Genomic DNA, 25,115 nt, shown 5'->3' on the forward strand with positions numbered 1-25,115 from the left:
AAGCTGGGCATTAAACTCTATCTAATTTTTTCATGGATAGATTGGCCTCATCAACATGGATATTCGCAACCTGGACACTAGTTCCAGCAATCTCCGCAGATATGTTCTGTATTTGAGATTGAACATCAGAATACTCTTTTATCTTCCCATCCTTTTGTTTCCATAGTTTATCCAGTGCAGGAGCTATACCTTGAAGCTGTTCCTTGTTCGTTCCTGACGTCTTGTCAGGCTGCAACAAAGTACCAAAACCAAACATTATAAAATTTACTAATTGAGATACTCTTTAGCAAGAACAATTTTACACTTATGCCACTAGCTTGAAATGATTACCGTATTACTATAACATCTAGAGCTTTAAGAAAATGTCATTATCGAACACCATGAGGTCCATCACTTACAATTCCGACAAAATTCTTTTCTCCAAAATCTGATAATAGATTGGTGAGTTCAACTCTAGCATCTGCCAGTGTCTGAAGAAGGTGGGCTCTAGATTTCAATGTCAGGTCAACTTTTCTCTTGTACACATCCAAGCACTCCTGATCCAATTGAAGAAGAATTTTGTCCCGCACTTCGTAATTTTCACAAACTTTATCCCAAATTTGCTGCAGGAAAAAAGATTCATTTCTGTGACAGAATGCAACAACTCGAGGGAAACTGAAACACTCAGCAAAGATCCCAAATTAGCCTTTAATGAGGAATTACCTGCAGTTGCTGCAGCAAAGATCCACAAGTGGTTTGCTTCATATCCATTCTACTAGTTCAGAGGAAACTGTAAAAAAAGATGAATCATGAATTCCACATCATACCCCATAGACAGTGCTATCTGGCATAACTTACATCAGCAATAATTTCAGGAGAAGGAGAAGAAGCATATGGAATCACGGACAAAAACTCATAAAAGGACTAAGCTCTCCATATAATCAAAGATTTCATACATAACTATATCGAAGGCTACTGAACAGCCTAAAGAAATCATGAACATTTAAGATCATAGAATGTAGTTTCAAAGTTACCCGTTAGGCCCCAAGATACCAATCAATTTCGTCCCATTTGTATGTCAGAAGATAAAAGAAAATGATTATAAATTTCATGATCTCTTCTCTGTTTCAGATTATAGTCAAATCATAGTAGTACTTCGCAATGAGCTCATTCCACAATAATGAGGACAAATTTGCTACGTAGAAAATTTACCTCATAGTCAAAACTGCTCTAGAAGGTTGAACAACACCTGAGAGTATAATGACAAAGGTTAAAACATATTCCTATAAAAAAACATCAAATATACCTATAATTCAGTTACCCATTATATAACAAAATCAGAAGCCAAACCTGAGTTTGGAAGAGCATAAGGATCCCCCGTCGACCCCCAATCATTTCAGATACTTCTTTTGTCTGACATCATCCAGATTTTTCTGGAGACTTTTCCAAAGGTCTCATGCCAACCATCTAAAAACATAGATGTCAAAACAGCTAAATTTGGAAATTAAAAAATAATGAGACGTAGATGGAAAATCTTGAAATAATTACCTTGGAAATAGCCGCCAAAGCTGAGAAAGCTGCATTCCTCACATCAGGTGTTCCATCGTTAAGGGCCTGATAATCCATGCAGATCAATCTAGAGAATACAAAGAGTTGCTGATGACCCATCATAATAAAACGATAAATTACACAATTTGAATGGTAGCTCAACACAAAAAGTAGTTCATGCTTTTTGCAACTATGTACATATAGCTAAGCCAAATCTAGAAGTGAGATATAATGTTATATACAACGGAGCTACTGTATTCAAACAATATGATTCTGAGATATATTATAGATTCAACTATCAATATCAAGTGCGAACGAAATAATTGGTTAAAAAATCCAAAAATAAATATGCATGGTTGAGAGAACACATTAAGCTACTAACTAACCTCCATGCATATGGGAACATATTCCTCGTGAACCTTAAGTATGGTCGCTCTGTTACTGTTTCAATACAGAATGTAACACAGCTCAACGTCATCGATCTTACAAGACGAACTTTGTTTTTCACTTCCACCTTCATAGCTGCAAGAAAACTAATAATCAGTAAACCTGGAGAAAGAATTCTCTCATTACGAACCATAATAAATACCACATCTTCTTTCGTTCCTCGAGTAACCATGCATTTAATCAATTGGTTCAAACAATAGGTCAGCCGAATTAGGTGATTTTGTGGTAATTTCAGAACATATTTCCAACTATGTAACTGAAACTACTAGAAAATACATTCATATCTTATGCAACTTATGACCGGTAATTCCAGTGCCCGAGAACACTTCATTTAGATAGCATGTGATCAATAATGCATCACAAGGAGGCGTGTACATCTTGATGTCAATGATTGAGGCAAATAAATGAAAATTTGTGAATATGCAATTACTTAAAATGTCCAAAATAATAAAAGTCAACCTAGAACACACTGCAATGATAGAAGACAATAAAAAATTAAAAAACGGGAAAGTGCTGGAGAAAAGGCTAGAAAGCAAACAAGATACTACTTCTAAGCACAAGGAAATGATATTATGCAGAGGTTAAACAACAGTTCAGAAATGAAATAAAGGAAAATCATGCCTTCAACAGTGTCATTTACACTCAAGCATCTGGACTTAGGCATTGCCTGAAGAGTATGGGTAAGGGCCTCAGTTGAAGTAGGTTTCTTCTCCTACAATTTCTCCTGCACATCGTCAGCAAAAATCAAGCTCATGTTAAGCAATAATCAAAACTCACAGATGCATTTACAAGTTCAAGAGTGACTGGACTGAGATTATATCTTATTAACTCTAAGGGCTTTTGGATGTCGGCTCTATTCCAATTACCACTAGAAAAGGAAATAATTGCAAAACCTAAATATGTCGCAAAACCTAAATATTACAGTTGTACAATTTACACATCAACGATAATCCCCTGGAATGAAAAAGTCAAATAACTACTCAAAACACATCTACTATTATTTTATGGGGCATTGTAATTTGCAAATTAATATAACACAATACTGGACTAACCAATAGTAGAGGCAATAAGAAGCGACATCTTGCCGAAAAATGGGTTCTCAGATCCATAGCAAAGTTGCCCAATGCTTGAATAGCTTCAACTGCAACAGCAATGTTTTTTTTTCTTCCTTTTTTTCCTTTTCTTTATGAAGGGTTCTCGGATCCCTACCAAGGATGCCCTTTTTTTTTCCTTTTTTATTTCTTTTTTTTCCTTTATTTATTTTTTTTTTCCTTTTTTTTCTTTATTTTCCCACAGTAATAATGTTTACATCGGTGATAACCTGCAAAATTCAAAAATGTTGAGCAGGCAACATCAATTACTTGGTCACTATATTTACACCAACAATATATATTCTGCATAAAATTAAGAAAAACCTGGATTAAGTTGTGGACTTGTGTTCAAGGAAACCATAGCATACCTTCTTTAATGTTCGACAAAGTTCTGAAAAATCACCAGGAGCAAGGACAGCACAAAGATCGTGAACTATGCTGATAAGTCAATAACCTTGTGCAGCCTGTCAATTTAAAAAACCAAGAAAGACCTGCCAAGAACAGTTCACTGTTTAGACTTTAGAGAGATAGTCCGAAAGCTTTTAACAAACTCAGCATGAAAAAAAGTTGTCACCTTTTCCTTTTGAAGATCTTGAAGCTGGGCATTAAACTCTATCTAATTTTTTCATGGATAGATTGGCCTCATCAACTGTGATATTCGCAACCTGGACACTAGTTCCAGCAATCTCCGCAGATATGTTATGTATTTGAGATTGAACATCAGAATACTCTTTTATCTTCCCATCCTTTTGTTTCCATAGTTTATCCAGTGCAGGAGCTATACCTTGAAGCTGTTCCTTGTTCGTTCCTGACGTCTTGTCAGGCTGCAACAAAGTACCAAAACCAAACATTATAAAATTTACTAATTGAGATACTCTTTAGCAAGAACAATTTTACACTTATGCCACTAGCTTGAAATGATTACCGCATTACTATAACATCTAGAGCTTTAAGAAAATGTCATTATCGAACACCATGAGGTCCATCACTTACAATTCCGACATAATTCTTTTCTCCAAAAGCTGATAATAGATTGGTGAGTTCAACTCTAGCATCTGCCAGTGTCTGAAGAAGGTGGGCTCTAGATTTCAATGTCAGGTCAACTTTTCTCTTGTACACATCCAAGCACTCCTGATCCAATTGAAGAAGAATTTTGTCCCGCTCTTCCTAATTTTCACAAACTTTATCCAAAATTTGCTGCAGGAAAAAAGATTCATTTCTGTGACAGAATGCAACAACTCGAGGGAAACTGAAACACTCAGCAATGATCCCAAATTAGCCTTTAATGAGGAATTACCTGCAGTTGCTGCAGCAAAGATCCGCAAGTGGTTTGCTTCATATCCATTCTACTAGTTCAGAGGAAACTGTAAAAAAAGATGAATCATGAATTCCACATCATACCCCATAGACAGTGCTATCTGGCATGACTTACATCAGCAATAATTTCAGGAGAAGGAGAAGAAGCATATGGAATCACGGACAAAAACTCATAAAAGGACTAAGCTCTCCATATAATCAAAGATTTCATACATAACTATATCGAAGGCTACTGAACAGCCTAAAGAAATCATGAACATTTAAGATCATAGAATGTAGTTTCAAAGTTACCCGTTAGGCCCCAAGATACCAATCAATTTCGTCCCATTTGTATGTCAGAAGATAAAAGAAAATGATTATAAATTTCATGATCTCTTCTCTGTTTCAGATTATAGTCAAATCATAGTAGTACTTCGCAATGAGCTCATTCCACAATAATGAGGACAAATTTGCTACGTAGAAAATTTACCTCATAGTCAAAACTGCTCTAGAAGGTTGAACAACACCTGAGAGTATAATGACAAAGGTTAAAACATATTCCTATAAAAAAACATCAAATATACCTATAATTCAGTTACCCATTATATAACAAAATCAGAAGCCAAACCTGAGTTTGGAAGAGCATAAGGATCCCCCGTCGACCCCCAATCATTTCAGATACTTCTTTTGTCTGACATCATCCAGATTTTTCTGGAGACTTTTCCAAAGGTCTCATGCCAACCATCTAAAAACATAGATGTCAAAACAGCTAAATTTGGAAATTAAAAAATAATGAGACGTAGATGGAAAATCTTGAAATAATTACCTTGGAAATAGCCGCCAAAGCTGAGAAAGCTGCATTCCTCACATCAGGTGTTCCATCGTTAAGGGCCTGATAATCCATGCAGATCAATCTAGAGAATACAAAGAGTTGCTGATGACCCATCATAATAAAACGATAAATTACACAATTTGAATGGTAGCTCAACACAAAAAGTAGTTCATGCTTTTTGCAACTATGTACATATAGCTAAGCCAAATCTAGAAGTGAGATATAATGTTATATACAACGGAGCTACTGTATTCAAACAATATGATTCTGAGATATATTATAGATTCAACTATCAATATCAAGTGCGAACGAAATAATTGGTTAAAAAATCCAAAAATAAATATGCATGGTTGAGAGAACACATTAAGCTACTAACTAACCTCCATGCATATGGGAACATATTCCTCGTGAACCTTAAGTATGGTCGCTCTGTTACTGTTTCAATACAGAATGTAACACAGCTCAACGTCATCGATCTTACAAGACGAACTTTGTTTTTCACTTCCACCTTCATAGCTGCAAGAAAACTAATAATCAGTAAACCTGGAGAAAGAATTCTCTCATTACGAACCATAATAAATACCACATCTTCTTTCGTTCCTCGAGTAACCATGCATTTAATCTATTGGTTCAAACAATAGGTCAGCCGAATTAGGTGATTTTGTGGTAATTTCAGAACATATTTCCAACTATGTAACTGAAACTACTAGAAAATACATTCATATCTTATGCAACTTATGACCGGTAATTCCAGTGCCCGAGAACACTTCATTTAGATAGCATGTGATCAATAATGCATCACAAGGAGGCGTGTACATCTTGATGTCAATGATTGAGGCAAATAAATGAAAATTTGTGAATATGCAATTACTTAAAATGTCCAAAATAATAAAAGTCAACCTAGAACACAGTGCAATGATAGAAGACAATAAAAAATTAAAAAACGGGAAAGTGCTGGAGAAAAGGCTAGAAAGCAAACAAGATACTACTTCTAAGCACAAGGAAATGATATTATGCAGAGGTTAAACAACAGTTCAGAAATGAAATAAAGGAAAATCATGCCTTCAACAGTGTCATTTACACTCAAGCATCTGGACTTAGGCATTGCCTGAAGAGTATGGGTAAGGGCCTCAGTTGAAGTAGGTTTCTTCTCCTACAATTTCTCCTGCACATCGTCAGCAAAAATCAAGCTCATGTAAAGCAATAATCAAAACTCACAGATGCATTTACAAGTTCAAGAGTGACTGGACTGAGATTATATCTTATTAACTCTAAGGGCTTTTGGATGTCGGCTCTATTCCAATTACCACTAGAAAAGGAAATAATCGCAAAACCTAAATATGTCGCAAAACCTAAATATTACAGTTGTACAATTTACACATCAACGATAATCCCCTGGAATGAAAAAGTCAAATAACTACTCAAAACACATCTACTATTATTTTATGGGGCATTGTAATTTGCAAATTAATATAACACAATACTGGACTAACCAATAGTAGAGGCAATAAGAAGCGACATCTTGCCGAAAAATGGGTTCTCAGATCCATAGCAAAGTTGCCCAATGCTTGAATAGCTTCAACTGCAACAGCAATGTTTTTTTTTCTTCCTTTTTTTCCTTTTCTTTATGAAGGGTTCTCGGATCCCTACCAAGGATGCCCTTTTTTTTTCCTTTTTTATTTCTTTTTTTTTCCTTTATTTATTTTTTTTTCCTTTTTTTTCTTTATTTTCCCACAGTAATAATGTTTACATCGGTGATAACCTGCAAAATTCAAAAATGTTGAGCAGGCAACATCAATTACTTGGTCACTATATTTACACCAACAATATATATTCTGCATAAAATTAAGAAAAACCTGGATTAAGTTGTGGACTTGCGTTCAAGGAAACAATAGCATACCTTCTTTAATGTTCGACAAAGTTCTGAAAAATCACCAGGAGCAAGGACAGCACAAAGATCGTGAACTATGCTGATAAGTCAATAACCTTGTGCAGCCTGTCAATTTAAAAAACCAAGAAAGACCTGCCAAGAACAGTTCACTGTTTAGACTTTAGAGAGATAGTCCGAAAGCTTTTAACAAACTCAGCATGTAGTCACCTTTTCCTTTTGAAGATCTTGAAGCTGGGCATTAAACTCTATCTAATTTTTTCATGGATAGATTGGCCTCATCAACTGTGACACTAGTTCCAGCAATCTCCGCAGATATGTTCTGTATTTGAGATTGAACATCAGAATACTCTTTTATCTTCCCATCCTTTTGTTTCCATAGTTTATCCAGTGCAGGAGCTATACCTTGAAGCTGTTCCTTGTTCGTTCCTGACGTCTTGTCAGGCTGCAAAAAAGTACAGAAACCAAACATTATAAAATTTACTAATTGAGATACTCTTTAGCAAGAACAATTTTACACTTATGCCACTAGCTTGAAATGATTACCGCATTACTATAACATCTAGAGCTTTAAGAAAATGTCATTATCGAACACCATGAGGTCCATCACTTACAATTCCGACATAATTCTTTTCTCCAAAAGCTGATAATAGATTGGTGAGTTTAACTCTAGCATCTGCCAGTGTCTGAAGAAGGTGGGCTCTAGATTTCAATGTCAGGTCAACTTTTCTCTTGTACACATCCAAGCACTCCTGATCCAATTGAAGAAGAATTTTGTCCCGCACTTCGTAATTTTCACAAACTTTATCCCAAATTTGCTGCAGGAAAAAAGATTCATTTCTGTGACAGAATGCAACAACTCGAGGGAAACTGAAACACTCAGCAAAGATCCCAAATTAGCCTTTAATGAGGAATTACCTGCAGTTGCTGCAGCAAAGATCCACAAGTGGTTTGCTTCATATCCATTCTACTAGTTCAGAGGAAACTGTAAAAAAAGATGAATCATGAATTCCACATCATACCCCATAGACAGTGCTATCTGGCATAACTTACATCAGCAATAATTTCAGGAGAAGGAGAAGAAGCATATGGAATCACGGACAAAAACTCATAAAAGGACTAAGCTCTCCATATAATCAAAGATTTCATACATAACTATATCGAAGGCTACTGAACAGCCTAAAGAAATCATGAACATTTAAGATCATAGAATGTAGTTTCAAAGTTACCCGTTAGGCCCCAAGATACCAATCAATTTCGTCCCATTTGTATGTCAGAAGATAAAAGAAAATGATTATAAATTTCATGATCTCTTCTCTGTTTCAGATTATAGTCAAATCATAGTAGTACTTCGCAATGAGCTCATTCCACAATAATGAGGACAAATTTGCTACGTAGAAAATTTACCTCGTAGTCAAAACTGCTCTAGAAGGTTGAACAACACCTGAGAGTATAATGACAAAGGTTAAAACATATTCCTATAAAAAAACATCAAATATACCTATAATTCAGTTACCCATTATATAACAAAATCAGAAGCCAAACCTGAGTTTGGAAGAGCATAAGGATCCCCTGTCGACCCCCAATCATTTCAGATACTTCTTTTGTCTGACATCATCCAGATTTTTCTGGAGACTTTTCCAAAGGTCTCATGCCAACCATCTAAAAACATAGATGTCAAAACAGATAAATTGGAAATTTAAAAATAATGAGACGTAGATGGAAAATCTTGAAATAATTACCTTGGAAATATCCGCCAAAGCTGAGAAAGCTGCATTCCTCACATCAGGTGTTCCATCATTAAGGGCCTGATAATCCATGCAGATCAATTTAGAGAACACAAAGAGTAGCTGATGACCCATCATAATAAAACAATAAATTACAAAATTTGAATGGTAGCTCAACACAAAAAGTAGTTCATGCTTTTTGCAACAATGTACATATAGCTAAGCCAAATCTAGAAGTGAGATATAAAGTTATTTACAACGGAGCTACTGAATTCAAACAATATGATTCTGAGATATATTATAGATTCAACAATCAATATCAAGTGCGAAAGAAATAATTGGTTAAAAAATCCAAAAATAAATATGCATGGTTGAGAGAACACATTAAGCTACTAACTAACCTCCATGCATATGGGAACATATTCCTCGTGAACCTTAAGTATGGTCGCTCTGTTACTGTTTCAATACAGAATGTAACACAGCTCAACGTCATCGATCTTACAAAACGAACTTTGTTTTTCACTTCCACCTTCATAGCTGCAAGAAAACTAATAATCAGTAAACCTGGAGAAAGAATTCTCTCATTACGAACCATAATAAATACCACATCTTCTTTCGTTCCTCGAGTAACCATGCATTTAATCTATTGGTTCAAACAATAGGTCAGCCGAATTAGGTGATTTTGTGGTAATTTCAGAACATATTTCCATCTATGTAACTGAAACTACTAGAAAATACATTCATATCTTATGCAACTTATGACCGGTAATTCCAGTGCCCGAGAACACTTCATATAGATAGCATGTGATCAATAATGCAGCACAAGGAGGCGTGTACATCTTGATGTCAATGATTGAGGCAAATACAAGAAAATTTGTGAATATGCAATTACTTAAAACGTCCAAAATAATAAAAGTCAACCTAGAACACACAGCAATTATAGAAGACAATAAAATAATTAAAAAACTGGAAAGTGCAGGAGAAAAGGCTAGAAAGCAAACAAGATACTACTTCTAAGCACAAGGAAATGATATTATGCAGAGGTTAAACAACAGTTCAGAAATGAAATAAAGGAAAATCATGCCTTCAACAGTGTCATTTACACTCAATCATCCGGACTTAGGCATTGCCTGAAGAGTTTGGGTAAGGGCCTCCGTTGAAGTAGGTTTCTTCTCCTACAATTTCTCCTGCACATCGTCAGCAAAAATCAAGCTCATGTTAAGCAATAATCAAAACTCACAGATGCATTTACAAGCTCAAGAGTGACTGGACTGAGATTATATCTTATTAACTCTAAGGGCTTTTAGGTGTCGGCTCTATTCCATTTACCATTACAAAAGGAAATAATCGCAAAACCTAAATATTATAGTTGTACAATTTACACATCAACGATAATCCCCTGGAATGAAAAAGTCAAATAACTACTCAAAGCACATCTATTATCATTTTTATGGGGCATTGTAATTTAAAATTTTAAAATTTAATACAACACAATACTGGACCAACCAATAGTAGAGGCAATAAGAAGCAACATCTGACCGAAAAATGGGTTCTCAGATACATACCAAAGTTGTCCAGTGGTTGAATAGCTTCAATTGCAACAACAATGTTTTTTTTCTTTTTTTTCCTTCCTTTTTTTTATGAAGGGTTCTCGGATCCCTACCAAGGTTGCCGTTTTTTTATCCTTTTTTATTCCTTTTTTTTTCCTTTTTTCCTTTTTTTCTTTTTTTTCCAACAGTAATGTTTACATCGGTGATAACCTGCAAAATTCAAAAATGTTGTGCAGGCAACATCAATTACTTGGTCACTATATTAACACCAACAATATATTCTGCATAAAATCAAGAAAAACCTGGATTAAGTTGTGGACTCTTGTTCAAGGAAACCATAGCATACCTTCTTTAATGTTTGACAAAGTTCTGAAAAATCACCAGGAGAAGGACAGCACAAAGATGCTTTTTGGGTGAACACCAGTGGCGTTATTCAGGCTTAGATGCACTTCTGTGACAGTAGTAAAGAAGTCCGTGGCAAGGACAGTACAAAGATCGTGAACTGTGCTGACATGTCTATAACCTTGTGCAGCCTGTCAATTTAGAAAACCAAGAAAGACATGCCAAGAACAGTTCACTATTTAGACTTTAGAGAGATAGTCCAAAAGCTTTTAACAAACTCAGAATGAAAAAAAGTAGTCACCTTTTCCTTTTGAAGATCTTGAAGCTGGGCATTAAACTCTATCTAATTTTTCATGGATAGATTGGCCTCATCAACTGTGATATTCTCAACCTGGACACTAGTTCCAGCAACCTCCGCTGATATGTTCTGTATTTGAGATTGAACATCAGAATACTCTTTTATCTTCTCATCCTTTTGTTTCCATAGTTTATCCAGTGCAGGAGCTATACCTTGAAGCTGTTCCTTGTTCGTTCCTGACGTCTTGTCAGGCTGCAAAAAAGTACAGAAACCAAACATTATAAAATTTACTAATTGAGATACTCTTTAGCGAGAATAATTTTACACATGCCACTAGCTTGAAATGATTACCACATTACTATAACATCTAGAGCTTTAAGACTCAGCAAAGATCCCAAATTAGTCTTTAATGAGGAATTACCTGCAGTTGCTGCAGCCAAGATCCGCAAGTGGTTTGCTTCATATCCATTCTACTAGTTCAAAGGAAACCTGTAAAAAATATGAATCATGAATTTCACCATAATCTAGTAGACCACTACCTAATGTGAGTTAAACCCCACATGGATCACTTTAAATCAGCTCGGCCTAATTCGTAAAAGATCAAGAACTGCAACTTTGAATATCAATGTATAGGTAGAATTTATTCTCATAGCAGCATCGATAAAAAAATATGCAATAATCAGAAACTCAATTGCCTCACTGCACACTCACATTCAACACACATAATCGGTAAAGTCAACTTCGGAGTAAGTGGATCTCTTTAAAAAACCATTGTCAATTGAATCGAGATACAACTCCACAACAGTTAAAGACTCAAGCATTACACAAGCATTCTCAGCATTTGGAAAAAAATACAGAGAGGAGGAGTTGACAATGAAGATGGAAGTTACCGGATCGTAGTAGGCGGGTCGGGCTGTGGGATATGTAGGCTCAGATCTTATGTACTTTGATGGTAGCTTGAGTGATGGTTGAGTGAGAGAGAGTGAGATGCAAAGGATAGAAGAAAGAGAGACATAAATAAATTGAGAAGAGGACGGATGGAATAGTTTGGTGGGGTCTAGACACCATATACAACACTCCCTCCCTCTCCAAGCATCCAAAAATTTCCCCAAAAATAATCCGGATCGGTCTTCAAAACAACAAGAGAAACTGTCTAATAATTGATGTGAATCCTCTTTGCCAATTATAATATGCTGCATGCTTTTTCACTGCATCAAAGACAGCCTTCACATTCTGTTGTATCTTAGCACTACATTAAATGTAAGCAGCAGCTCTAATGGATTCCTTCAAGTCATCTCCCTGTGCTGTTGTGATGGGCACTGCTCTAAGGTGGTTCACGGAGAACTGCTTATCCTCTCGAAGATCGAGTTTTGTCCTCACAACGATTATTGGAACTCCGTGAGCATAATACCTTTATTCAGATATCCACTTCATGGAGACATTCCCGTAACTGGCCTTGCTATTAAGAGAGAAGGCGAGTATAACGACATCAGTCCCACGGTAGCTCAACGGTCTAAATCTATTGTAATCCTCTTGACCCGTAGTTTCCCACAATCCCAGATTAACAGTGCTACCATCCACTACGACATTGGCACTAAAATTATCGAAAACAGTAGGGACATAATCCGTTAGAAAATTGTTGCTAGTGCAAGAAAGGAGCAGACATGTTTTACCTACAGCCCCATCGCTCACGGTCACTGTCACGCACTTAATAAATCTAGACGCACTCATCTCGCCGCCGGCAAATCCCCATCCAACCGGAGAGCAATTATCTCAACTCGAATTTCTTCAATCCCCCAACTACGCAACTCCAACTAGCAACCAACGAACTGCTTAATTACCATAGCAGGGGAGAAAGAGGGGTGGATATTTTCGAGCAGATAGAGATATGCCAATAAAAGCAGTTGAAAATGGAGTAAAATTCAGGGGAACCGTTGATAATTTGCAGAACACTGGATGCTTGATCTTCTTCTTAGGCCTCAACTGGTACTGTGCCCACACTTCTTTCTGCAGTTAACAGCACGAGGATGCAGGCGGGCATAACATTTGCCGCAGATCATCAAGGAAGGCTCGATTATTCCTCCACAAAGCCTCAAAACCAAATGCAACGTCGATTCTTTCTGGGTATTGTAATCGGCGAGCGGCCGGCCATCAAAGATCAGACGCTGCTGATCCGGAGGAATTCCTTCCCTTTCTTGGATTTTGGAGCGACCTCGAGCGTAATAGTTTTTTCCCAATTGTGCAGTCGTCTCTCTCTCTCCAGGTTTGGGGGATGAATTAGGTTTCAAAATTGAATTAGATTTTCAAATTTGAATTAGATTTCCAACCGTTGAAAACTTGAAGATTGGCGTATTGTATGTGGAGAAAACGCAAAAATGTAGACATGAAACGCAGCTCCATTCGTTTCTCTTTTTCATAATAATTTTCATTCTTATTTAACATTATTAGTATAATTATGAATAAAAAAAATATATTGTAGTAACATATAGTAACTATTAAAATATTAGTTATGATTATCAATTTTGTACCGTACACACACCAAATCTGACTCCTATTAACTGCACGAAAAAATGATTCTAAAATGGTGACGAATGCTACCCCGTCAGGTGTAGGAACACTTACCACAAAAAAAGTGTGTTTTTATGGGTAGACATCCCAAAACGGAAAAATGTACTATCTCCGTCCATCATTATTTGTCACAAGTTTCCTTTTTGATCCATCTGACAGCACTTGTCACATTTACTTTTTACTCCCTCCGTCCCATTATAAGTGATGGATTTCTTTTGGACACGGGAATTAACAAAATAATATGTATTGAGTTAAAGTGGAGAGTATAAAGTATGTGAGAGAATAAAGTAAGAAAGAGAAAGAGAGAATAAAGTAAGAGAACTGGAATAAAGTAAGAGATGGTTGATGTTTTGTTTTTAGCTAAAAAAACAAATTGATCACTTGTGGAGGGACAACTCAAAATGGAAAGTGGATCACTTGTGGTGAGACGGAGAGAGTACTAATTTTGGGAATGAACATCATTTTCCACTAACTCATCATTCTCAATTTTGTTATAAACTAATACTATAAAATGTAGAACTCACCTTCCACTAACTTTTTCCACCTATTTTTTTTAAAATTAGAGCCGGTCAAATTATGCCATCCCACTAACTTTTTTCACCTATTTTTTTTAAAATTCGAGCAGGTAAACTTATGCCAAGTAAAGGTAAAACAGGCCAAGTAATGGCAACAGATAGAGTATTTATTATTTGTGGACTGAGCCAGTAAAATTTCAAAACTAAATAGCGAGAACTCATACATTTACGCCTCAATTCTTTGAAACTTTGTTTTAAAGGAAATAATGGAAATCAAATCATGATCCTCTTAAATTCAAAGGTTAAAATCTTTTATATTTATGTATTTAGAACAACTTATAAAAGCTCTTATATTTATGTATTTAGAACAACTTATAAAAGCTCTTATATTTATGTATTTAGAACAATTTATAAAAGAGTGATGGATGTAATAGAATAAGTATATTTAAAAGTTTAATATAATGTAGTTCTTCAAGAATTTCAGCTTTTATTTTTTGCATCGTCTTTTATTTTCAGTGTCTAATATCTATCATGGCATTAATGCAGCTATGATTCATGAATAATCGTCATTGTTATTTACGATACTAAGTTATGATCCAATATATTTTAAATATTGAAGTGGATCCTGGGCTTGATTAAAACTGTCTAGATTAGCTCTTTGACCCGAGTTAAACTATCAATAATGAAAACTAAAGTGCTCTTTGGCACGAGTCAAAATTGTCAACAGAAAACTGAAGAGCTCATTGGTACGAGCCTAAACTATCAATGAAATTGCAAAAGCTCCTTGAAATGAGCCTAAACTTTCAATAGAAAAGAAAGAAGCTCCATATTATGAGGATAAATTACTAATGAAAATTGTAGAATTCTTGGATATGAATATAAACTATTTATTAAATTGAAGATCATTGTAAGATAAGTATCAAAAAAATCGATATCCAACTTGAGGAGACTGTTGGAATGAAAATATATGAGATCAAGAAATCAAGCAATGATTGTGGTCGAAATCGAGGAGAATCAAATTAAGATCCTTAAAAAATACAAACTAAAATCTTTTATACATGTACTTAGAGACAATGAAGCACAACTTAGTTGGTAGGACGCTTCACCTTTAACGATAGGTCGGGATCACCATGGGGGTAGATAGAGAATCATTATTGATCCTCTCTGAATAAAAAAAAAAAAACTTAGAGCATCCTATAAAAGGGTGATGACTTAATCGAATAAGTATATTAAAAGTTTAATACAATGTAGTCATTTCATAAATTTGTTTTCTACTACTCCATCCCTCCGTCCCATAAAAATATATGCACTTTCCATTTTCGTGTTAGGGTTTGTATACTAGAAATCACCTTTCGAGTGATTGAATACTGTAAAACTCTAATAATTATTTTCCAATGAATGCAACAGATTATTTTTGTCGTAATATTGTTATGTTTTACATTTAATGGATGTTTAATGCATATTTAAATGTATAAGTCAACATAACAAAGTCCAAGTCTTTGTTTTAGTAGACCGGTTGTGGACTGCGCTCAATTTAAGGTACGCGGTCAGTTCTGAAAAAAGAAAAATAAGATTTTCACAACCTAGATAGGCCTAGACTACCTATTGTGAAAGGTTGCAATGTCAGTCCGATTATTTCTAAGCCTTATTGAAATATGATGACATTGGTGTGGTATAGCACTGAATGGATCTAACAGCAAGATGAGTCTTTATGCTATCTACTGAAAGACGAGGTCTTGATAACTAATTTCTTAATCAATGTACGTTAGCATTGAGCATAAGATATTGAGTATCTACTACTTTGACTTACCAAAGGTGCGGGTTTTTCGTCACCCAACGATCCAGGTATATTGGGTAGTGGTGATCATTATCTGGCGGTGCTATGATTGCTATTATATTGAATCGCGCGCGAGGAGAGTCTCGTTTGATAACATCCACAAGAGGAGCTCGAAATAAAGTTTTATTATTCGGAACCTAGCTAGTTGGAGTTTGATTACTCTATGAATAATAAATAAGAGTTTCTTGCTAAGTCCACTCTTGGAGATTAAAATATGTTAATTAATTAAGTCCGTAGCAGACATTAATTAATTAATGGATGTTTCTATCTTAAGCGCGGGAAATGAATTAAACAAATTAAAGGAAACCCGGAACACTTGTCATTTCGGATTTGGAAAGGCAATGCAATATTACTTCTGTAGTGGCTGCTTGTAATATTCCAATATAAGCTTGTATTAAATTATGGGTTCAATTTAATTAGTAAAAAGCTAATTGGGTGAGGCCATGTCCAAATTCTTCCTTAGATCCCTGATTGGGCCCAATATGTGACTTAATATAAATAAGAGAATAAAGGAGACAGAAAAGTGAATAATTATTCTCATTAAAAATTTTCGTCCCCTCCTTTTTTAGAGAGAGAGTTCGAAAATTACTTCTTCCATGAGTAGAGTCATGTCTTCGTTATTCGAGTCCTAGTATTCTGGTGAGATTTGCCCACACAAATATCAGTATACAGTCCGGGACACCAGTCAAAAGATCCGAGGTTGAGTTTTGAAGATCTTCACGTGGAGAAGATGCAAGCCATCTTCGATTCATTGGAGAATCAACAAGGTCTAAATAGATCAAATTCATGTGATCGGTTTTGTTATGCACGCTTCCGCTGCCAACCCCTTCAATTGGTATCAGAGCCAGTCTTTGGCTCTGATTATTTGGATTTAAATTTCGCGAAATTCATGTATGCATGTATTATTTGATTTCGAAGCATGTTCTTGTTGCTTTTTTTGTTTAATTTTACGCATGATGAACTCAAGAACAATCGAATCAAAGAACTTGAATTTATCGATCGTACGAGACGTGCGATCCGTCGGCGTTTGCGTCGAGACGGATCGCGCCACGAACGATCGGGATAGGGTTGTCGATTGAGTGGGAGCCGAGAGATCGCGATCACGGGGCGACGCGCAGACGAGCGTGGGCTCGTGCGCACTGCCGACCGAGATCGCACGCCCAGGCGGAGCCCGCGATAGCCTCGACAAGGCGGTGGCCGGCGAGGAGTGGTGGTTCGTCCGAAAACCACCGAGACACCACGAGTCACCAGGCCAAACCCTAGGCGGAAGGTCCAGCGTAACCCGACGAGACGCTTGGCCGAGAGTGTCGCGCCTGTGTGCATGACGCTGGCTCGGGCAGTGGGAGGAACTGGAACGAGGTGGACCGAGACAGGCGGTCGGAGCTGGCCGAGAGCAGGCGCGCCACCGTGCGCACTGTTGGCCGAGAGCTCGAGTAGCTCGACGGAACACGAGGCGGTGCTGGGCCGAGAGGAGCCGAGCCTCCGCGCACGCTCCTGGCCGAGACGCTGGCGACACCCGACGAGCCGCTGGCCGAGACGCTGGCGCGCCACCTGCGCGCTAGTCGTTGTGACGCTGCGTGCGTCGTGGTCCGACGAAGAACTCGTCGGATTTTCGTCATTCATCGTTCGTGCGAACCTCGTACGATGAGATAACGATGAAAGATTATTTTAATGATTATTTAATTTTTTAATTAAAAGATATCATTAAAATATTATTATTTAATGGAAATAAAATCTTTTTGGATGATTTACCTAGATTTTAGGAATATTTTTATTATTATCTATATCTATGGAAATAAATAATATTATTTTATTCCTAGTTGACATGGATGAGAATAATTTAATAGTTTCCTAATATTTATCTAAATTTTAGGAATATTTTTATTATTATCTATATCTATGGAAGTAAATAATATTTTTTTTCTAGATGATATGGATGAGAATAATTTAATAATTTCCTAATATTTATATATCTAGAATCTTAATTATGATAGATACGTATGAATACATTAAATAATAAATCTTCTCTTCCTAATCATTGAACATGGAAATAATTTGAATTTAATTTTTCATGTCTTATTAAGAATTAAATAATTTAATTATTTTAGATATATCTTATAGTAGACATGAATAAGAATTAAATACTAGAACATTATTTTCTTAATGGAAGACGTCAACTATGTATAAAAGATTTAATTATCCAGCATATTAAATACCAACAGAATTTAATTAAGCTTTAATCTGCCTCAAGGCTAAGGATAATTGAATAAAAACCATAACCCAAAATATCTAAGCTGTAATTACGAACTCAACGTTTGTATATGGTCTCCACCAATGGGTTTTTAATTTATGAAGCTGTTTCCAATATTAACACCACCTGCATTGTGGGGACAATAATCCTAAGAAATAGCTAGTTCATAAAGCGGACTTCTCAAATATAATTAGTATGAACTAGAATGTTGTTTCCAATATTATCGCCACATGCACTGTGGGGATAATAATCCTAAGAAACTACGAGATTCAGAAGTTCACACAGAATTTATGGGATAGCTTGATCTTGTTAGCAGTGCATGAGCATTGTTATGGGAGTGTGTTGTAGAAATGAGATTCTGTAATGCTAAATTCGGTGGTCTTGCTTAGGCAACATTAGGCGGCCATGCCACACTTGTGGTCTCTCGACTATTCGTCGATGATTGTGACCAGTAAAATTGTAAGATTTTAATGCGTATTGACCTCCTATGGAGGATACAAAATTTTAATTCTACTGTTGTAAGATTTTGAAATGTTTTATAGTTAATCTAATCAAACTTCTTACATAAGTTTATGACAAATGGTAAATATTCTGTTTTGCAGTGCAAATCAAATCGTCAATATGTCGTTCAATCCTCTTTCTGCAATACTTAAAGAAAACAAACTCGAGGGCCAAAATTACATAGAATGGAAGCAAAATTTGGACATCGTTCTTACAGCAGAAGAGTACAACTTTGTGCTCACAACCCCGCGTCCTCCATTGCCGCCAGCCAACGCAGCGGCATGAGTCAGAGATGCACACAGACAGTGGCATAAGGCGAATGAGATGGCTAAGTGCTATATGTTGGCATCTATGTCATCAGTACTCAAGCATCAGCATTCAGCCATGGAAACTGCCGCCGAGATCATGCAGAATCTCAAGAATCTTTTTGGTACTCATAATCGAAAGGCTAAGTCTCAAGCCTTTCGGAGTATCATGTCGAAGACTATGAAGGAAGGCTCGTCTGTGAGGGACCATGTCCTCGAGATGATGGGCCACCTCAACCAGATTGAGGTCTTGGGAGGGACGATCGATCCCGAGTCCCAAGTGACCATTATCCTTCTGAGTCTTCCCCTAGCTTCCAGTAGTTCAAACTCAACTTCGAGATGAACAAAAGGAACTACACCTTGGCGGAGCTGTTGACTGAACTCCAGTCGGCAGAGGATCTTATGATTCAGGCTAAGGCGGCCATGATGACTTCGGCGCCTCGTTCCTTTGGCTCCAAGCCTAGCGCGGGAAAAAGGCAGGCACCGAACTCAAGACCGGCCAAGATAGCTAAGGGAAAGAAGAAGGAAGTGTTTCAAGTGTGGAGAAAAGGGGTATTGGAAGCCAGACTGTCCTAAAAAGGGCAAGGCTACAGGTATGCACCAAGCTTTAGTAGTCGAGTCATGTTTGGCTTCGAAGTCTACTTGCACTTGGGTTATTGACACAGGAGCTACTGATCATATTTGTTTTGATCCTGACTTAATGCAGGTGACAAGACGGCTACGTGATTGTGAGATCGAAGTCCAGTTGGGCGACGCTACAAAAGTGGTGGCCGTTGCAGTGGGAGACGTTTATTTGCGTTTTAGTAGTGATAGTTTTTTTATTTTGAAGAATGTTTTGTTGATACCTTCTTTTAGAAGAAATTTAATTTCAGTTTCTAAATTAGTTTTTTATGGATATTTGATTTCTTTTAATGACAACTGCGTTATTAAGAAAAATGGCTCTTATTGTATATGTGTATACCGTGTAATAAGTGTCTTGTGTAAATTGTGGGTATACTTTTTGTATAGTGCATTGGGTTTTTTTATATTGTATTTAGTCCATTTTGTTTTGAGTATAATATATCTAATCCGTTTTTTATAGTATATTTAGTCCGTTTGTTTTGTGTGTAGTATGTGCAGTGTGTTTTTATATTTTACGTGTATTATGTGATGTGTGTGTATGTACAGTGTGTATATGTGGATGCAATGTTTGTATTTTGTGTATAGTGCTTGTATTTTGTTTGTAATGTGTTTATTGAGTGTGCTATGTGTGTATTTTCTCTACGTATATATTTTGTGTATAGTGTGAGTGTAGAGTAGTGTGCTATGTGTGTATTTTCTGTACATATAAATTTTGTGTAGAGTGTGAGTGTAGAGTAGTGTGCATTGTGTGTATACTGTGAGAAGTGTGAGTATTTTGTGTATACTTTGTGTATGTTGTGCGTAGTGTGTTAGAGTTTAGTATACTGAAAGAATATTTTGTAATAATGTGTTTTGCTTTTGCATTTATGAGATGTTTTAATTTAACATTTAAATACATAAGAAGCAAAATGAGTCTAAGTCTTTTGCATAGTAAATGAGTTGTGAACGGCGTTCACAGTAGGTAATTCGTCGGTTCTTGCAGAAGGAAAATTGGTTCACAACCTAGATAGGCTTTGACCACCTGCCGCGAAAGGTTGCGACGTCAGTCTGAAAGTTTCCTTACCTAAGGAAATGAATGACGTCGGTGTGGTATAGCACTGAAAGGATCAAATAGTGAGATAAGTCTTTCTTGGCTATTTACTGAAAGACGAGGTCTCGGTAATTGTAGTTTCTTAATCATTGTTGACATAGCATTGAACATACGATATTAATTGAAATGGTGAGGGTATTTCGTCGCCCAAGAATCCTGATAGATTGGGTAATGATCATTAATGTCTAAGTGGTGCTTGATGCGAAGCATATTTCTTATACTTTTCCCCCTAAACTACACACTTTTATGTTAATTATAACTCATCAAGTTGTATTTGTATTGAAGTTTAGGAGGGTTGGAAGCTGGAAGTTCGCCGGGTGAAATTGGCAAAGCATGCAGAGATCAGAAACTTCGTCTGGTCGGGAGATTATGAGCTTCAAAACGCCCGGTCGGGCGAAACGCGTAAAAGCATGAGGAGAGTCCAGAAAGTTCGCCCGGTCGGGCGATTCTTCAAGACACAAAATGCCCGGTCGGGCGTTTCCCGCGAGCCATCCAGAAGCCTTTCGCCCGGTCGGGCGATTATCCCTTCTAATTTCGCCCGGTCGGGCGTTTGGTGGTTCAACTGCATTTCAGCAGTTTTCTCGGCAGTTTTGCTGGGGGAAAATAAAAAGAAAAAGGAAACGGATGGTGTAGGGGGGAGAAGAAGCGAGGCTAGAGGGAGAGCACGTCAGAAAGGAATTGAGAATTGGAGAAGCACGAGTTTGAAGAAGGAAGAACCAAGTCAAACATTTCTTGGATTTGTATTCCATGGTTTTAATTGTTGACTCTCCATTTATTATTTTCTCTAGTGTGGAAATGCTAGGCTAAGAACTCCATTGTTGCTCCAAACATGTAGATGGATGAATTAATTATTTGATTTATACTATGTTCTTCTTTATCTTATGATCGTCTTCATCACATTTTCCTTGTTTGAATCTATTACTTTTGGTGCATCATTAGTAGTAGTTCCATAATTCTAATCAAATGTCTCTTTAACTTTGAATAGGATAGATCCTTGTGGTGATGAATTATCAATTAGAGTTGTTTAGACGATAATTTGGTAATGGATTTCATGAGCTTATAGTAGTTGATCTTGGATTCTCGCGCATCCGTAGGATTCTTAGATTAATGAAGATTGGTTTATTGAATATGTGTTCAACTATTCTTGAACTTTTGTATGTCTAGCATGTTTAGTGCTAGCATCGTGAATTGTTAGTAAAGTCCCGTAATTCATAAGATAAAGTTGGATATGAGAATAAATCATTGTATTATCCATGAGTGTTTGGAGTAACATGTTCTTCTCTTAATTCATCTTGCTTGTTTAATTCCTTGTAATTGTTTTTGCATGGTCTTTAATCAAAATCATCAAACCAAAATATCTTTTATTATGTCTTTTCTGTGTTTTGGAATTAAATAATCGTTTCCTTCCCTGTGGATCGACACCTTAATTTACTACACACGACCCTGTAGTCTTGCAGCGAAGTAGTAATTTTTGGGTTAATTAATTGAACTTGAGTGTTATATTATCTTATTATAAAAAACCTGAATTTACACATCAAGTTTTGGCGCCGTTGCCGGGGAAGGCAATAGATTGTTTAACTTCTAGTTTGTGTTTTGTTTTATTTTTATTTTGATCTTTCTCTTATTTTTGTAGGTACTCATTTCGTGTTCTTGGAGGTGATAGCCATCTACCGCGTCTGGACTTGAAGATGAAGGAGTATATTTTCTAGGTGACATCTTTTAACTCTTAGTTTAGGTAGTCTAGTTTTTCACTTAAGCACACACATTTTATAGTACTTACCCCGAAGTTGTCGAGAGGTCTCGCTTTCGGTAATAGGAAATATATTGTGCTTGTGTTTGGTGTATTTTCTGTTGTGTAGGTATTAAAAAAAAAAAGTGAATGCACACGCGATCACAGGGTACACCACTGTTTGGACTACTCTGTTATCAAAGAAGAAGTAAGGTTAGAGGGTCAGAGTTTGAGATCTTCCCGGACTATTCGAGTCCATTCAGAAGTAACCGACTCTTTGGTGAAGAAAGAGATCAGAATTCAGACGGTGAATCAATGGCAGATAACAATGAGATTCCACCACCCGTGGTGAGGTTTGGCGACACTCTGAGATCGGGAATTGAGTACCCAGGGGAGTGTGCCTACGCAAATGACAACGTCAACATTCCACCTCACTACATCAGTTTGGTGAATGGAGGAAATCTTTTTCATGGACGGGATGATGAAGATCCGGTGAGCCATTTGAATGCCTTCTACGAGCTGACAAATTCTCATAGACCTCCAAATGTGGAGCATCATCGGATTAAGAGGGCCTTATTTCCATTCTCATTGAGGGAGAAGGCAAGAGCGTGGTATGACTCATTACCGGGCTACAACATAGCAACTTTCCAAGAGTTGAAGTCGTTGTTTCTTGTGGAATACAACTCTCCAATGAAGATTGAGAAGTTGAGAGAGGAGATCACCTCATTCCGACAGAAGTATGATGAGTCCTTCGCGGAGGCATGGAAGAGATTCACGGAGTTGATAAGGAAATGCCCAAGTCACGGACTAGCTCCGGGGCATGACCTTTTGAAATTCTACAAGGGACTCAACAGTGAAGGCACGGGATTGGTGACTGCAGGTTCGAATGGGAACCTAGATGATCTAACTCAGATGAGGTGAGGGCTTTGTTTCAAAGGCTGGCCAACAATCAACGGAATTGGCACAATCCAAGGCGAGGGGCTGATAGAGCAGGAGATACATTTGGTGCTACAAAGGATGCGGAAAGAGTGACCGCAATTGAGGCTCAACTGGCGGACATTAGCACTCAAATGTCGTCGATGACAAAGGCAGTTAAATCTCTTCAACTGACTCCTCAACCCCAAGCTGTGACGGTGATGAGATGCGGGTTGTGCCAAGGCGGGCATCATACTGATCAGTGCCCAAGTCTTCAAGGACCTCCTGTGGAGGATGTGAACTATATTGGCAACAATCGCCAAGGGTTCAATCAAGGCAACCAATATAACAATCAGCAAAATTGGAGGCCTCAACAAACGGGATGGAATCAAGCTAGTCCTAGGAACAACTCGGGTAATCAATGGAGGAACAATACTCAACCCCCGGGTTATGAGAAGAAGCCATCAGTCGAAGATCAGTTGGGACAGATTCTCTCTTTTATGAATAAGAGTCAAAAGGAGAATGAGAATTTCAAGGAAAGAACAGTGGAAAAGTTTGGACAGATGGAGGCGACAATGAGGAATCTCGAGACTCAGATTGGACAGCTTGCCACGGCATCACACACGAGGATTCCTAACACCATCCCAAGTAATACTGTACCTAATCCTAGAGGCAATGAACAGTGTAAGGCAGTGACTTTGAGAAGTGGTCGCGAGTTGGATTCGACACCATTAATGGACGGCCAAGGTACTTCCGGCATCTCACACGCAGGGGCGGATGAGATTTTAGGCTTGCATTCCTCGCACGCAGGGGCGGACGAGGCATGTAAGGGAAGTCCCGCGTTGGTGCAAGGGGCCCAACATGGTCAAGAACAGGCTGCATCCGGCAGCAAGGAACATGGTGAAGAATCCGATACAAGTGGAAAGTGTTCAGCAGAAGAGAAGGGTAAGAAGATAGTGGAAATGGAGTCAAAGAAAAAGATATTGACAAGTCCAGCACTAGATCCGAAAAGCAAGTTCAACTTCCCCGATCATATTCCTCCTCCACCATATCCAACCAAGAGGAAGAAGAGGGTCCCCAAAGAGAAAAGCTTTGAGTGGATGATGAACGTGATCCGGAAAGTTAATGTGGATGTATCATTGGTGGACCTCTTCACTAATTTCCCCAAGTTCTCCAAGTTTTTCAAGGATATGATGGCAAACAAGGAGAAATTGCAAGATGAGGGGATAGTGGCCTTGAGCATGAATTGCTCACAACTGATTTCGTGAATGATGCCAATGAAGAAGAGGGATCCGGGAAGTTGTGTGATTCCTTGTGAGATCGGTAACACAATCTTCACGAAATGCTTATTAGATCAAGGATCGGGGATCTCACTGATGGCTTTAAAAACTGCTAGAGCCATTGGATTAGAGGACAGAATGGAGCCCATCGACATTGCTCTACAATTGGCTGATCATTCCATCGTGAAGCCTACTGGAATAGTAGAGGATGTCTTGGTCAAAGTCGACAAATTTATCATCCCCGTTGACTTCATAGTCTTGGACATGCCCGAGGACAAAGAGGTACCAATTCTGTTTGGTAGACCATTTCTCGCCACGAGAGATGTGTTGCTTGGAGCAAAGGACAACTCAGTCACGTTCAGAATTAATGGTGAGCAAGTGACCATTAATGTTGAGAAAGCGATGAAGCATCCTAGTGATGCAAAAGCGTGTTTTAGAGTTGATGTCCTCGATAAGTGCATTTTTGACAAGATGTGTTGCTCGGCAAGAATAGAAGGAAGCGTAT

General features: G+C 37.5%; 2 protein-coding genes, 3 long non-coding RNA genes, 1 other non-coding gene and 1 pseudogene across 8 annotated transcripts; 1 reads left to right on the forward strand and 6 right to left on the reverse strand.

Moving 5' to 3' along the window:
• Window positions 1–5: 5 nt before the first annotated feature.
• On the reverse strand, window positions 6–3,663 carry LOC121787269 (65-kDa microtubule-associated protein 2-like). Of its 2 annotated transcripts, XM_042185952.1 has the most exons (8): window positions 1,914–2,049; window positions 1,528–1,615; window positions 1,330–1,446; window positions 1,192–1,228; window positions 703–769; window positions 399–602; window positions 190–229; window positions 6–106 (listed from the first exon to the last, which is right to left on the reverse strand). In XM_042185952.1, exons 5-8 carry the CDS (start codon window positions 748–750, stop codon window positions 78–80), a joined length of 321 nt encoding a protein of 106 aa, XP_042041886.1. In that variant the 5' UTR covers window positions 751–769; window positions 1,192–1,228; window positions 1,330–1,446; window positions 1,528–1,615; window positions 1,914–2,049; the 3' UTR covers window positions 6–77. The 2 variants fall into 2 exon arrangements, with proteins under 2 accessions (XP_042041886.1, XP_042041887.1); XM_042185953.1 differs by lacking the exons at window positions 6–106; window positions 190–229; window positions 399–602; window positions 703–769; window positions 1,192–1,228 and adding exons at window positions 2,596–2,698; window positions 3,027–3,295; window positions 3,434–3,556; window positions 3,640–3,663 and having other exon boundaries at window positions 1,392–1,446.
• A 445-nt stretch (window positions 3,664–4,108) lies between these two features.
• LOC121787272 lies at window positions 4,109–5,709 on the reverse strand. Of its 2 annotated transcripts, none has more exons than XR_006047311.1 (6): window positions 5,574–5,709; window positions 5,188–5,275; window positions 4,990–5,106; window positions 4,852–4,888; window positions 4,363–4,429; window positions 4,109–4,262 (listed from the first exon to the last, which is right to left on the reverse strand). It is a non-coding gene; the product is annotated as an uncharacterized LOC121787272 (long non-coding RNA). The 2 variants fall into 2 exon arrangements; XR_006047312.1 differs by having other exon boundaries at window positions 4,109–4,284.
• Window positions 5,710–6,249: 540 nt separating this feature from the next.
• On the reverse strand, window positions 6,250–7,795 carry LOC121787273. The gene is made up of 6 exons (XR_006047313.1): window positions 7,696–7,795; window positions 7,487–7,526; window positions 7,292–7,403; window positions 7,094–7,216; window positions 6,687–6,955; window positions 6,250–6,358 (listed from the first exon to the last, which is right to left on the reverse strand). It is a non-coding gene; the product is annotated as an uncharacterized LOC121787273 (long non-coding RNA).
• On the reverse strand, window positions 7,785–9,345 carry LOC121787278. The gene is made up of 6 exons (XR_006047332.1): window positions 9,210–9,345; window positions 8,824–8,889; window positions 8,627–8,743; window positions 8,489–8,525; window positions 8,000–8,066; window positions 7,785–7,921 (listed from the first exon to the last, which is right to left on the reverse strand). It is a non-coding gene; the product is annotated as an uncharacterized LOC121787278 (long non-coding RNA).
• A 547-nt stretch (window positions 9,346–9,892) lies between these two features.
• Window positions 9,893–13,304, reverse strand: LOC121787268 (annotated as a pseudogene).
• A 9,813-nt stretch (window positions 13,305–23,117) lies between these two features.
• LOC121788124 lies at window positions 23,118–23,224 on the reverse strand. The gene has a single exon (XR_006047576.1). It is a non-coding gene; the product is annotated as a small nucleolar RNA R71 (small nucleolar RNA).
• Window positions 23,225–23,485: 261 nt separating this feature from the next.
• Window positions 23,486–24,598, forward strand: LOC121786731. Its single transcript, XM_042185362.1, has 2 exons — window positions 23,486–24,077; window positions 24,201–24,598. Exons 1-2 carry the CDS (start codon window positions 23,486–23,488, stop codon window positions 24,596–24,598), a joined length of 990 nt encoding a protein of 329 aa, XP_042041296.1.
• The last annotated feature ends 517 nt before the right edge of the window (window positions 24,599–25,115 follow it).

Source organism: Salvia splendens, chromosome 22 (genome assembly GCF_004379255.2).
Source record: "Salvia splendens isolate huo1 chromosome 22, SspV2, whole genome shotgun sequence".
Lineage (NCBI taxonomy): Eukaryota > Viridiplantae > Streptophyta > Magnoliopsida > Lamiales > Lamiaceae > Salvia > Salvia splendens.